The sequence below is a fragment of the Topomyia yanbarensis genome, chromosome 1, assembly GCF_030247195.1.
Source record: "Topomyia yanbarensis strain Yona2022 chromosome 1, ASM3024719v1, whole genome shotgun sequence".
Taxonomy (NCBI): Eukaryota; Metazoa; Arthropoda; class Insecta; order Diptera; family Culicidae; genus Topomyia; species Topomyia yanbarensis.
The window spans coordinates 56,962,079-56,977,547 of record NC_080670.1 but is presented as its reverse complement, the minus strand read 5'-3'; the positions used below and the strand labels follow the sequence as shown (position 1 = coordinate 56,977,547).

Below are 15,469 nucleotides of genomic sequence, written 5' to 3'. Positions count from 1 at the left end.
TATAATCGTTTCCATATTTTTGTGACAAGCTTTGCGCCACAAAGCGTGCTTGATAGCGCACGACATGCTACGTTTAAACACCTACTTGTTTTAGGCTAGGTGGGAGCTGAACTAGTTCCCATGTGTTGTTTTCGGTATGTGATTCAATCTCTTCTTGACCTCTTCATCATTCCGTACGCAGAAACGGGATGACTCGTAAACGCTGGTGGAAAAGCGAGATTTTTGCCCTACAATATTTCAGACGAGCCGAACAATTCAACATAATACAGAATAAAGCGATGTAGTTGATGGAAATTGTTCCAAGCCCTACAATGTTGGGCTGCTTAGAACTTTCAGAGGATAACAAAGTTATTTAATTAACTAAAAATCCTGTAAACGCTCTACCAACCAACTCCATTTTTTTGTAACTTTGACATACAATACAATTTGAGATTCGATTCTAATCGACCACAGTCTGAAACTCACCTGTTTAATCGTGAACTCGTTAATTAAGTGATGATTATGTTCATTTAATGTACAGTGTAGCGACACACAGTCCGAGTGGAATAGCAGCTCTTGCAGGGTGTAGACTCGGTTCAGACCAAGCGATTTCTCGATACCATCCGGCAAGTACGGGTCGTAGAAGCTCACATTGAAACCGAACACTTTCGCTCGCAGCGCCACGGCGCTGCCTATTCTGCCGAGCCCGACCAGACCCAGGGTGTCTCCTCGTATTCTTGCGCAACCCTAAAAAAAAATTAAACTTGTTAATCTTTTCAACAACTCATAACTTTGTACGAAAAAAAGCAATGCTCCTTACCTGCGCCGCGTCCCGCACCTGTTCGGGTCCTGTGAATTTTTTACCCTCTCGAACCATATTCGCGAGCCAGTACGTTCGCCGGTACAGGTTCAGGATCAGACACATGGTGGTATCGGCGACCTCTTCGACTCCGTAGCCTGGCACGTTACACACGGCGATCCCCAGTTCACCGGCTGCCTTCACGTCGATGTTGTCCACGCCGCTACCAATGCGGACGATTATCCGCAGCGCTTTGAACTTTTCCAGATCTTCTTTCGTGAGGATGATTGTGTGCCACATCAGTGCTCCGACCGCTTCGTTTAATACCTTTTCGGGGGGAGAGGGAAAATAAGGAAAACAATTGTAAATCATTTGTATAGATGAATATTTATAGCGTGGCATTATTGCATAACCCCATTTCAACTTTATTGGGCAGGATATTATTTTCTTAGCTGCCAAGACTATATTCGATGGAATGTGTATAAATTAGAATTCAGATTTTTCAGAAAAAAGGGCATTGGAAATTGTGAACTACTGAATTTGGCTGAAAATCTCATGTCTGTATCTGTTGTAGTTATGGTACGTTCCTTTGAAATAAACTTTAAATAAGTTTTCACTCTAGATATGTGGTTTTCCTAAAAAATTCTCTAGCATCGGACAACTTTTTTTGAAGCTCGGAACACTAAAATTTACAGATTTCCTCCAAATATGTAAGAGTTACTTGCAGTTTGTTGGATTTCCTTAAAGCTTGTAGAACGTTCTTGATACTCTTTAGATTTTCCTAAGTTCGCAGCACTTTTTTGAGAGTAGTGCAACTGGAGTTGTAGAACTTGGTTCTCGGAAGTGCTCCCTGTCAGAAAAACTCACTACAATTGCAGACAAGACGGAAATGTCACCCTTAACCTGCTCAATGCCAATTGCATAAGGGCCGTTATTCAGATTGTGATATGGAGTGTTCGGTTCAGATGTGGGGACGTGGAGATTCCATGATCGTGTGGGAACGAGCGTTCATATGTTCGCACTTGAGACCACGTTTTATAATTTTATAAGTCTTATGTTTAATTTTGAAGCTACGGCTCAGAAGCCGGAAGAATGAGTTCCGCCATATCACAGTTCCCGGCAATGTTGCCCTGAAATTTGTCTAATGTATATGAGCGTCATTTTTTTTTTTTTTTTGAGAATAGCTCAACAGAACGCATGGACCTAGGCTGCTAGGACCACCGATAGGGGACCTGACCGATTCATGATCGCGTAAGAACAAGCGTTGGTATAATCGCATTTTAGACCGCGTTCATAAATTCTTATGTGCTAACATATTGACATGATTACCGGAGCGTTTTAATATATGCAAGATATACACGCGAGGCGTACGTACAAGCATTTCTATGTTACCGTGTTTGTTCGTGTGGGCGTGAATAACTCAGCGTGTTTGAATTCTGACGTTTCATTTTGAGCGCAGTGGTTGGGAGGAGAAATTTGAGCACTTCCATCCGTTTAGAGTTATTTGAGCTGAATGCTTGATGTGATGAAACTGAATAAGTATCACGTTCGTAAGCTTCAGTGCCATTTTTACCTTCAGCAAATATTCCACCTAGCGAATACTCGATCTAGACAAGCGATTCTCAAACTTTTTCGTGCCACGAAATTGCCCTGGGTAGTTACGGGTCTCGACGTCTAACCACTTCGTGCCCATGTTGTTTGTGGACAACAACGTTTTTAAACAGTTATAACTTTTGATTGAGGCAGGATTTGCTCAGAAAAACAAGTAAGGCTAATAAATGTGACTATTACCTTTCATTTGAGTATTAACAGTTACAAGGATCAGGTCTAGAAGTGAAGTTATTACAATTAGTTTGATTGGATTCCGATGGAGCAGTGCTGCCAGGGACAGTTTACATTGGCGACGGAAAATGAATTTTTCATATATCTTCGTTAGGTTGCAATATTATTGAGCACTGATAAAACTTATCCTGTCTTTGGCTACGTTTTCTACGCAATTGGACTATTGTAAATATTCTAGGAGAATTGTATTGCGCATTTGAAATAAAACTTGAGCAACTTCTAGCACTTGAGCAACTTCTAGGAAAGCACCTATCTTTATGAAAAAAGGCTTTTCGTGTTCCTTGATCCCCCTGTTTTCAAGGAAAAATAGTTTTAAAACCATACATGTATTCGAAAAAAGTTGGGTATGAAAGGGATAACATCGATTTTGCAATTTAAAATATTAGCTTAACAGCAAGAATCCTAGTATGACCTTTAAATCCATATCAACTTTTGAATAGGGCTTATAAGATTTGTAAACAAACTTTTGTTTTACTGATTTCGCTTAATTTGTTATCATTTCAACACAGAAAACATGTGGAACTGATTGTACCAATGGTAAATATGTTGATTCATATGTATTTTTCATGAAATGCAGCTCGGTAACGGAATATTAAGCGAAATAAGTTTGTTTACAAAAATCTCATTAGCCCTTTTGAAGAATTACTATTGAAATGATTCATGTCGCAAAATGGAGAAATGTTAAGAATTACAAAGTATACTTGGAGAAATTTATTCCGTAATGGTGATTTAGTGATGAAAATGAAATTTTCAACACGATTTGTCTAAATCCTATTGTGAGTTGTAATATATATTGTGTTTGACAAATCCCAAACAACTTCAAGCAGGAAGATAAAAGGTCATCATGACCATGAAATTCAATTGTATGTTTGGATTTCATCGCCTACTAAAAATGTATTGCGTAATAAGCAAGTATGATTTCTGCAGTATACATTATTCGACGTTGATGTACATAATTTCGTTATCAATGTTTTCATCGACCACCATCTCTGGATTATTTACCAGCTCACAAAACAAAAATAGATGGTGTGGATGACAATGAGATTTTAACAACATCTGCCGAAATATGGTGTTGGCTGTTTATCTTTATGTTCTTCGATTAAAATACTGAATTCAGTATTAATCGCGAAGGACGAATCAGTATTTTTGCAGTGGAATTGCAAAAGTATCATTCCAAAATCGATTCTTTCAAAATTTAACTGATGTGGTGCTTTTCCATTATGTGAAACTTTATTAACTTCCGATACTGGGATTAACTTCTACGAGATTTATGTTATCCGTCTGGATAATCTCCCAACGAAGGAGTAGATTTGAGCATCACAAAGCGTTATTTCTTTTACAGAGCTAACCTTTCCTCAATAACAGGCATTGAAGTTGGCGCTTGTAGAGTAAAAATGAAATAAAAGCATAGTTTCCAGCTTTATACCCAGACGTAGTCTTCTGACGCCCTTGTTTGAGCCTGAGTTTTACGTTCCTTCTTTGTTTCTAGCTTAATTTTTCAATTATGCTTTCGAACAATAATTCAGTGCGTACATGGAAATAGTACCGTAAACCGGGGTGACTTTGATCATCGGGGTGACTTTGATCACTCGAACCTTTTTTCGTAGATCGCTTATTAAACCAGAATAGTCCATCGAATCATTTTAATTTGAAAAGATTTTTACTCTAAACTTATAAAATACTGATTTGTTATACTTTGTGAATATATTGTTCGGTTTTTGGGTACAAAAACTACAAAAAAACGAAATTTGACTTTACCTTATTATTACGAAGCTTCGTTAAGTGTCTATTTTTTATAAAACAAATCTCAGATTTGAGCATGAGAAATAAATTACAAGCGAGTTTTTGTTTTCCTTTAGATTGGGATGTGTCAAATTTAGTTTTAGGAGTTTGTTTATTTTAAATACATTTTTTGTGAAACAAGTTGGCAATTATTTCAAATTATTTTAAGCTAATATTCGGAACATTTGTTTTATTGTTCAATATTCCAACGTGCTAAAATGGATGAAGCTTTTTGTACATTGATAAAGCATTGACATAAAACAATTTTAGTAGTTTTAAAGGTTTTCAGAATCTTTTATTCTAGTTGGACACAAATTATACGAATTTTGGTTGCTCGAATTTTACAGTACATTGAAATACTTTGTATAATACCAATTAACATCTATTTAACAGTGAGTATCTTTCCAGAATTAGTTTAAACAAACATTTGAATGAAAAACATTTACATCATTAACTTAATGTAGGGTAACATGCAGGTTATCAAAGTCACCCCAGAATACGAAAACGTACTTCAACTTGAAATCATTTTAGGAAAAATAGCTGTAAGCGGACAATTTTAGGTAAAGCCATCCAATCTTGCTCTCCATACATCAGTACATGTTTTAGAAATATTAAACTTGAAAAAAATGTGTTGCGTCTAAAAATATGTAATGATTACTTCGAAAAGTGATCAATGTCACCCCGGTTTACGGTATACTTTTTTGTTCCAATGATAGAGGTTTTAATCTTAGGATCATTCCTCTTTTTCGAATTACAATAAACTCTTTAGAAAGATTTTGGATGGGAATCGAACCCAGGTGATCTGCATACAAGGCAAACGATTAACCGTTATGTATCCGACGCGTTACCCGGGTACCTTTTTAGGTTTCAATTAATGAAATTCCTATGTTTTACCCATAGCTGGAAATAGAAACTTTGTGACATCTTAGAACTTCACTAAGTCAAGCTTTTGGGTTAATAATATTGTTTATATAGTAAGGGGGGGGGAGTTAGGAGGGGCTCCTGAATTTTTTTTACTACGTAACAGGCCGACGTGGGTACCCAGGTACCTACAAAACTGAAAAGCCAATAACTAAGGTAATTTCCAACCGATTTTGATGCTTTTGGGTGTTTTGGATTCAGGAACTCATCCGCTTTTGGACTTGGTAAAAATGAATCGGGTTACTTCATTCGGTTCCCGGGAATCCGGAAGCAGGCTCTAGTACTGGGATATTATTTGTGAACTTCAATGGAATACTAGCAATATGGGTAACAAAATTCTTGGAATTGCATCAGTAGGCTGTATCTCGTGGTTTTGAAGCCATTTGGTGATTTGACCCCGGAACGGACATTCTGGAGCAGGTTCCCGTGGGGTCGTAAGTGGCCATTCCATTCTAAATCCATTTTTTAAATTGCCATCGGGTCCCGTAACAATAAATAACAGCCTTCCGAGACAATTTGAAGAGTTTTGATACTCATATTGCTAAGACATTATTAAAATTTACAAATCATACCCTAGTACTGGAACATTACCCCGAGAAATCCGGATTACCAAGCACCAGATCCATTCATCCGGTTCAATTTTATAAATCAAAAAGTGGACGAGTTCCTGAATCCAAAAAATCTAAAAGTGTCCAAATCGAATAAAGGAAGCCATAGTTATGAGCATTTCAATTTGTGGGTACCCGGGTACCCACGTTGGCCTGTTAAAGGTGTTTTTTTTTGTTGGAAACATAACAGTTAACCAACAACGCAATGCTCGTCCCCTGCCCCCATTCATCTTAACTTCTTTTATGACTTATTCTCACTTGTTTTAAAAAATATCAATCTTTCACCGCTCTCCGAAAGTTGAACGGCGGACGAAGTATTTTTTTCTGGAGACTTTGTAAAATCAGTTTTTTATAGAAGACTTACATGCAGATCGATTTACTAAGCAGACGATTTATTAGAGAATTCATCTTCTATCATACAGTAAACCGAAGTCTTTACTTGTAGATTGGTTTCTTCACCAGTCGTTTTATTTATTTCCTAAGGGCGAATAACCCATTGAGGTTAAAGTCCCCAATAAACAAATCTAATATTTATATCCAATTGTTAAACACTTGTTAAAGTACCAAAAAATTTGTCTTGCAAAAGATTCGATCAAACCTAGAGTTAGATAGTCGTTCATTTCATGTAAATTGCTGCCACAAATCTTGAACTCTATATTCGCGAAATCAGTTGACGATAGGTGCTTGAAGGCGACGGATGGAGCATCTATTCAGGAGACTGTATATCGTTAGATTTGAATTTTCAATCCACGATATTCGGGTGCTGTCCCAGACATTACCCTCCCTTCTTTTTGCATATGCGAATGAAACAAAGATGCTTTTTAATGTATTGCTGATCAAGGTTTTTACACATTCTTCGTGTTAGTTTTTTTCGAGAGTTGTACTACTGGAGCTGTAGAGCTAGGTTCTCAGAAGGGCTCCCCGTCAGAATCATATACTACAATTTGCAGACGAGACAGGCAATGTCGCCCACACTGCATTAGGCCAATTGTAGCAGGCCGTGATTCTGAATGTGATATTCATTGTACGGTTCAGGTATGTGCGGGCGTAGGAACTCGCGATCGCGTGTATCATCGCGAAGAGCTCGAGCATTTGTACGTTAACGTGCTCGATCGCGTGTGCTTTTGTATGTCGCGTGTGCTAACGTGTATGTAACTTCGCGTGCATAAATTCTATATAAATGCTGTTTGCTTTCGTATATTCGCGTGTATTCTAGAATGATCGCGCGCGGACCGTGAATCTGATACTTAATTTTTCGTGTGTGGTTCAGATTCTAGAAAAAAGTGGGTTCTTACATATCACTAGAGTTCTCAGTCATGTCGCCAAGGAACGTGTTACCTTGTGGATATGAGCTTTATTTTTCGATTGGTATAACTGAATGTATGGACCTAAGTTACTAGAATGGAGGATAAAGATTTCCGGACGTGACCGATTCATGATCGCGCGCGTTTACGGGTTCGCGTTTGAGACCGCGTTTGTAACTTCGTAAGTACTAAAACGTTCACGTTTTTACCGGAGTGTTGCGATCGCGAATGTAGGTGTGAATAGATGATCGCGAAGAGCTGAAGTATCGTTTGTTGACGTGTTTGTCGCGTGTGCTCGTGTGTATGTGCCACACGGACCGTCATTCTGACATTTAGTTTTCGGTGTACGGATCACATTCTGACAGGGAGTGAGTTACTCCATATCACTAGATTTCCCGGTCATGTCGCCATGGACCGTGTTGTCCAGTGTATATGAGAGCTTTCTTTTTAATTGATTCAATTGAAGGCATGGACCTAGACTTCTGGAATCGAGCATCGAGACTTCCGGACGTGAACGATTCATGATCGAGCGAGTGCGGGGGTCTGTGGGTTCACGCTTGAGACTGCGTTTGAGTGATTACAAGTGCTGAAACGTTCATATTATCACCGGGATGTTATAATGTCTGGAAGAGCGCGGGTATAGGTTGCGTGGATGGTCGCAAAGGGTTCAAGTATTTTTTGTCGCGTGTATGTGACTTTGTTTGTATACATTCGATTTTTATGTAGTTTAGTGGATATGAGCATCATATTTTTGATTGGTCCACCGGAAGGCATTGGACTTATGCTACAAGGGCCGAGAATAGGGGATTCCGGACGAAACCGATTCACGATCGCGCGAACACAGGCATTTGGAGGTTCACTCTCGAGGCCGGGATTGTTAATTTATAAGTGCTAAATCATTCACTTAGTCACCGGGGTGTTATACTTTTTACGAGATCGTGGGTGTGGTCGTGCGTGGATGATCGCGAAGGACTCGAGCGTTTGCATGTGAACGTTTTTGTCGCGTGTGCTAGTATGTATGTAACTTCGCGTGGACACATTATTTTTATAAGCGTGTGGCCATTCGCATGTTCGCGTATTCTTCAATTATGTCTTGTCTTGTCTAGTTTTTATTTCTATTGGTCCAACTAAAGGCATGAATTTGGGCTGCTAGGGCGGAGACTTCCGGACGTGACCGATTCATGATTGCGCGAGCTTAGGTTCTTAGGTTCCCACGTGCACCTAATCAATCGGGGTGTTTGAATATTGGCGAGATCGCGGGCGTTCGTATTTGTGACCAGGTTTGTGTTATCGCGTAGGCCACGTTTGTACGTTTCGAATGAAAGATTGTTAGTGTATATGAGAGAGTAAGCAATTTGTGTTAGTGAGTGTTAGCATGGATCTAATTGAAAATATAGCAACAAAAGAAGGGTGCCTGCAGAGAGAATTGGGCCCTAAACCCACATTGTATATTATTTGACCATGGCAGTGGATAATAAAGGTTGCCAAGTTAAGTACTATAATTGATTACAATGTAGCTTAACTAAAAAGAAAATAATTGTATCCCAAGTTTCTGTGATATAATCACTGTAATTCTGCTTTAGTGGAAAAGCCACCGAACCAAATCAAGGTACAGTATCATGCCGAGGGAAGTAGCTATCAAAATTTATGTAAATATTATGGAGCAAATATATGCCATTTTGACCTATCAATCTGGCCGACTATAAAGCAAATATTTGTTTAGTAAAGAGATCAAATAAGACGTAACGGCACTTCAAAGGTAAGGCATTTTTTAATGCAAGATTCATCAATTACGAAACATAAATCTAACTGGAAGTAATTTATTCCACTGTTTCAATAAGTTTTTAAGCCACGTGGAGTTGAATTAGCAAAGGATAATATTAAGTAATGTGTCCATTAACCCCCCCCCCCCCCCCCCCTACTGACCCGCTTCTTTATCAATTTCAATCTTTTAAAGCAGCCATCTACGTTTAACGCATTGGTGTAAACGGTAAAAAGATCCCTCCCTAATAAGGCCAAAGTAGACTTTACCCTATTTTTGGAATTTAATATGATGGTACAAATACAAGTAAATTGGGTTCATTTAAAGCAGCAATTTTACTGAAACTCAAAAAAGAGATGACTGTCGCGCGTCCAGCTAAGTAACTATCAGCGCATAGAATTCGCTAGGGGTAAGACAATAGCAATTGGTGGGTACACACTGCACTGTAAAACAGTAAACTTGCCATAAATTCTTCGAGACGGCACATTTTTGTAACACTTGGCAGGTTCTAAGTCCGCGGTTATGTACTGTACACTTTATAACAACAAATGACAAAACACAAAGATGTAACAAAAACCATTCTTTATCGTGGTAGGATGCTAGGGTTCTTTTATCTGACGGCAACAAATTTAATATTAGATAAGCGCGAATCTTCAACGAAGTCTTGAACAAATTTGACGAAGATTTCCACAAAATTGCAAATAAAGCTCCACCTGTACTTTTTGTAGATTTCAATTCAACCAGAAACATTGTTCACATACGTCAAATAAACACACCCGTAGTTCGACTTACTTTTTCATGAATCTCCGATGTACTCTGCGCGTCGCAGAACGCGACTGTGGCGACATCCTTCAGGATCGGCATCTCGATCGAACAATCCCGACCGTCCAGCAGTGCGACCAGCGGCCGCGACTGCATCGGCCCATTCGAGATAGGCCCGCGCACATCGCCCAAACGGGAACGTTTCGGCAACATTGTTGACGTATTTTGGCGGGGTGGGGGGAGCTGTTATTCCTTGCGAATGACGACAACTGCACGAGTACCTTTGCACGTATTTTCGTCACGCACGATACACACACACGCACTGCTTGTACACTCGATTTTCAACACTGGCGTTTTTCGCACCACACACGAACCACCGAAAATGGTTGTTTCTATTCCGCTGGGAATTCCAAAATCGGGGGAACTACTGCTTCTAAAATTACACCTCTGTATGGTTAGGTTTGCTCTAAATCTAAACACAGCACACGCACTGACTTATAATAGGAAATATATGCGCATATATATGAATGACTAAATATTAGTAACTCTCTTCCTAACAGATTAATTTGTTGTATTCACAGACGGGTTGTGTATGGTTATGGTTTTTCGCTCTTCGCCGATTCAAAATTACTGTACAAGGAGAAAAAAAAGTTGCTTTGCAGATTTTTTCTTTAATTCACGCTGAACGACTGTTGGCTGCTTTTGTGGGTCACCATCAGTAGTTACCCCTCCTGCATCAGCGATACGCCTTCGGTTGCATCCCGTGGTTGTCCGCGTGTATGAGTTCACACTGCGTGAAATTTTTGCGTGCACTTCTCAGGCTTTGTCCTCTGGCTACGAGTTATTGGGAAAGGTTATTTTCGCCTAACCGTAGTCCTCATTGTGGCGGGTTCTGAAAAAATGAAGCAGAAAAACCTTTGATTAGTTATTGGTTATACGACAAAAAAGTATTTAAATGTTTTTGTATCAACAAAATTTAAATATGTTCAAGAAGGTCACAGGTCGCATCAAAAACTTGAAGCATAAAGTTTCTTTCTTCTGCAGTGAACCGCAGAGGACTTTAAAAGTCGTTTCAATACTTGCGAGAAGCTCTAACAACATGCCCTGCATGAAAAAGCAGGACGAGATAAAAGGGGTGAAATTTTATCGATTTTTCAGCCACCACCACACCACTGCCGGCAGTTGGCTGAAGTAGCACCGCTAACAATATCAACAACAATGACAGTAGAAGTAACAGCGCGCGGTGTAGAAACGGGTGAAACCACGCGTACATGAGGGTGATGCTGCTGCGCCAGCCCTCGATTAACTCCGGCTCCCTCGTATTATTCAAGCAGGTTTGTCCACCAGCACCTCGTAATTCAGCAGAAACCGGCTTTTCCCGGCACATTTCAAGCGTCCTCGTCCTCCAGCCTGGTGCCGTCTGGGTGAATACATGATATGAATGTGTGTGTGTTTGTGAATGTTTTTTCTGAGGGTTGAGTTTAGGGAATGTGTCGGAACGTGTCGACATTTGTAACATATATTCATATTAAACCGGAACACGACTGCTCTCTGACTAGCTTTACTGCGGGTGCTCTCAGACTCAGCTGCCGTCCGGTTCTCGTCGCTAGCGCCATCATTTTGTACGGTACGGAGCCGCACAACGTGGGTGCTGGCAGAAATGAACGAGCGATGGCGGAGAGTAAGAGAAGGTTAATTTATAAACGACTCGTGCTCTACTGGAACTAGAAGCTCATGTAGGGGAACGTTAAGCAAACCTGCCATTGAGTGTATTGACGTTTTCAGAGTTTTCTGGGTTAAAAAATTATTAGTAAGAGCATCCGTACCGGTGCGTTGCTACTTAAGCGACCATTTTGATGACGTACAGTGTTGCCATTTCAGAGTAGTTTTTCTTCGGTTCACCGGTCGTTGATATCACGGTTTATTACGCATTACTGCATTTCTTAGTGTTGATAGCGTAGATCAATGGAATAAACTACATTTTTCAGACGACACCGAGGGTTTCCTGTGCAGTTATAAAATCAATGACAAATCGTTTCGCTTTAAGTGGGTGTAAAAATTTGCTCACGACTACGACAATGAAAGCATTCAGCTAAAGTTTGAACATTTGCATGGGAAGCCATAATTTTATGTCTGGAATAAGAGCTACCAGTTTTCAGGGATTAATGTCCACCTAACTATTCATATAACATCTATAAAACAAACGCGCAATTTCGAAGATTCCGGATGAACGGAAATCTTTTAACCCTTTCATGCCCAACTTTTTTCTAGTGCATGTAAGGTTTCAAAACTATTTTTCCTTGAAAACGGTGGGGTCAAGAAACACGAAAAGCCTATTTTCATAAAGATAGGTGCTTCCATGGCAGTGCTAGAAGCTGGTCAATTTTTACCTTCCAATGCTCAATACAATTCTGCTAGAATAATTACAATAGTCCAATAACGTGGAAAACGTAGCCAACTACAGTCTAAATTGGTAAGTTTTATCAGTTTTCAATAATATTGCATTATAACGAAGATATATGAAAAAATCATTTTCCTTCGTCAACGCAAACTGTTCCTGGCAGCACTGCTTCATCGGAATCCAATCAGACTAATTGAAATAACTTCAGTTCTAGAGCTGATCCTTGTAACAAATTAAATGCAATAATCACATTAATGAGTCTTACTTGTTTTTATGAGCAAATCTCGCCTCAATCAAAAGTTATAGCTGTTTAAAAACGTTGTTGTCCACAAACAACATGGACATGAATGGGTCAGCACGAATAGCGATCGAAGTGAAATCTACACACCAAAATTTGATGATACAAATTCAGCATTTTGCCTGCCAGCTTGGCGCGCAATAACAAAATTTTAAGTTATCCTGTCTAAAAAATTTGGCAATAGTATTGTCAATTTGACAACTAAACTGGAGAATGTTCAGCAAAGAAAATCTTTTTAAAGAAATGATTTTATATTTAAATTGATAAGCTTTCAGCATTTTGGATTGGGGTTAACCATTTTACTCGAGTCAATAAGCTACAAGTTATTGCGAATGACCTTGATCAGATGTAGAAGTGTTTTCTGGAATGGACTTACGCAGCACTATCGCATCATCTACGTGTTCGCCCAGGTAGTGGAGATGGAAATTTCAAAAATCAGAATCGTATGTTCAATGCCAAAATGAATAAAACGTCAAGATCTGATGTCATCTTTCGATTTTCCAATTAATGCGGTTTTTTACGCGGATTTTCTCATTAACGCTGGTGTTTACGCGGTACGTATCTTTCGTGTGAAAATACTTCGGTGCAACTGTTTTTTCTTAAATCATGGTCCAATTCCATTCTGTGCTTCCGATATTTTAATTTTTTGAATAAAGTAATTGAAAATAGCATATCCACTATTGTCTACTATCATGAGAAACGTGGGGAACTTTAGGGAACTTTAATCTCATAAAAGAAAACCTCGATTATACTCAGGGAAAACTAAAGCTCCAAACCAATCCAGTACGCAGGAAGTTCGATCGTTATTACTCCTCTAATTGCCAGTGCGTGGCAAACAAACTAAATTGTTTTATATTCCCAAACGTCGTCGAAGTTCCTCCTAACTCTTTTGAGGCGTTATGAAAACTTTGAAAAAAAAATCCTGTGTAACTAATTATATTATTTTTTCATTATTCGTTGCAACGTTAAAATTAAAGAAATTATATCCGAAAACAGGTAACTCATTCGAGTCTGTAAATAGATAAACGATTTCATGAATTCGTTTTTTGAGTGTAGTTCAGCTGGAGCTGTAGAGCTAGGTTCTCGGAAGAGCTGCCTATCAGAATCAGACACTACAATTGCAGATGAGACGGGAAATGTTATACATCAAAACATTGCTGTATGTTTTCTGAATGATCGCAGTTACATGTTCACTTTTGCGATCAGGGATGTATTATCGCGAAGGGTTCGACCGTTTGTTAGTTAAAGGTTTTGATCGTGTGTTTCGTAACTTCCTGTGCATAAGTTCGTTTGTATAATCGTGTTACCGCTTGCTTGAATGCTCACGTAAATTGCGATTTTTAGTATACGGTTAAGATCTAGAAGGGAGAGAGTACCCCCATTTCGCTAGAGTATCCGGCTATGGCGCCCTGAGACGTCTAATGTTTATGATTATGAGTTCTTAAGTGCTAAGCGTTTTAATGTAAACGATATCGCGGGTGTAGGTGTGCGCGAATGATCGCTATTGCATGTTCTCATGTATGACCAGATTTGTCTTATCGTTAAGGTCGCGTATACTAGTATGTGCATAACTTCGTGTGTTTGAATTCGTTGATATGACCATGTAACCATTTGCATATTTGCGTGTCCTATCGAAGATTCGCGCGTACGGTTCAGATGAGCGAAAAAAAGTTCGCGTGTACGGTTCAAGTGAGCTTGAGCTCGTGCGACCACCCCTGGCTGTTACTCCGTTATCTGGGCTAGTTGAAATTGCACAGGGAATTGGTAGATAATTTGCTTGGGAGTGGCGAAACATCATTCAATGTTTAGCTTCTGGTATTCCTAAAGTGTTCATTGATCAGTACCGGTGCCAGCCAGGCTTGAACGTAGATCACGGAAGGAAAGGGAAGGAATGTTAGTCCGATATTTGCTTTTGATAGAGGCCGCATATACTACTGCGCACTCCACAATTATCACGGGAGGAGGATATTTGTTAGCAGGTATAGGGGTGCGATTCTTCTTCATGTTCTAGTTATTTTCCATCAGTTTATTTCCGCTACGAAGCCGAAAGACCAGAAAGGTGACTCCACTATCTGAACCGGGGACCAACGGCTTTACTTCCCTCCCAAAGGAAGACGTGACCACAGTTTTTTTGCCTCACAAAAATCTCAACGACTTCGGCTGGGATTGAACCTAGACCAACTAAGATGGGTGGCGGTCAGGTCATGCGTACCACTCAACCACCGGCGCCATCATTTCGCGTGTACGGTTCAGATGAGTGATGAAAGTTCGCTCCCCCATCTCGCTGCAGTCTACAACTATGACACCACAAGACTTGTTGTCTAGTGTATATAAGCTTCATATATTAGAATGAAAGCATGACGCTTGAAACCGTGTTTATAAAATCGTTAGTGCTATGACGTTGACTTAATCCTCGGGACGTTTTATGATTGCGAGATCGTGAACGTAGGTATACGTTAATTATCGCGTTTCGACTGGGTTTCTATTATCGCGAAAAGCTCGAGCGTTTGCATGTTAATCGTTTCTCGGATGCACATTCGTTTCATCACGTGGGCATTTCTATTTACGTGTATGCTAGCGCGTTTTAAATTTCACATGTTCAAGAAGAAACAACAAATTAATAATACATTCATTTGGTAACAGTTAGATGGAAGAACGAATCGTGTACTATAGTGATGAGCACTTTTTCGCCATGTTTCTATTACTACCCCACCCATTTGAAGCCGTTGGTTGGAGCAGCGTCTGCCATCTTTGTTTAACGCATTGTGTCAAATGGTAGCACAGCAGAAGGGGCACTCGATTAGAGTTTTTTTAGTGCTCAAACATTTTTCACCGTTTTTGGCGCATTTGCATTATTATCTTGGTTCTTAACAGAGAGGGGAAGCTGTTGATGCCAATTTGTACAAATTTCATTGATTGTGAGCCGAGTAATTAATGAGTTAGCGTAGCATCCTCCTTAACATTGTGATTTCCCTTACAGCGAAACATGTTAGACATTGTGACAATCATAG

At 39.6% G+C, this 15,469-nt stretch overlaps 1 protein-coding gene across 18 annotated transcripts in view; it reads right to left on the bottom strand.

The window, feature by feature from the left end:
* The window catches only part of LOC131677680 (C-terminal-binding protein), a 215,963-nt gene that overhangs the window by 39,542 nt on the left and 160,952 nt on the right, over nucleotides 1-15,469 (bottom strand). For 16 of the 18 annotated variants that reach the window (XR_009303411.1, XR_009303412.1, XR_009303413.1 and 13 more), the window contains 3 exons: nucleotides 9,790-10,651; nucleotides 800-1,105; nucleotides 466-726 (listed from right to left, as the gene is read on the bottom strand). Coding sequence is in view for 14 of the 18 variants with exons in the window: in XM_058957636.1 (XP_058813619.1) it covers nucleotides 466-726; nucleotides 800-1,105; nucleotides 9,790-9,972 (750 nt within the window). In the remaining 4 variants the exon portion in view is untranslated. The remainder of the gene's footprint in view (nucleotides 1-465; nucleotides 727-799; nucleotides 1,106-9,789; nucleotides 10,652-15,469) is intronic. The other 2 variants (XM_058957634.1, XM_058957635.1) reach the window with 1 other exon arrangement.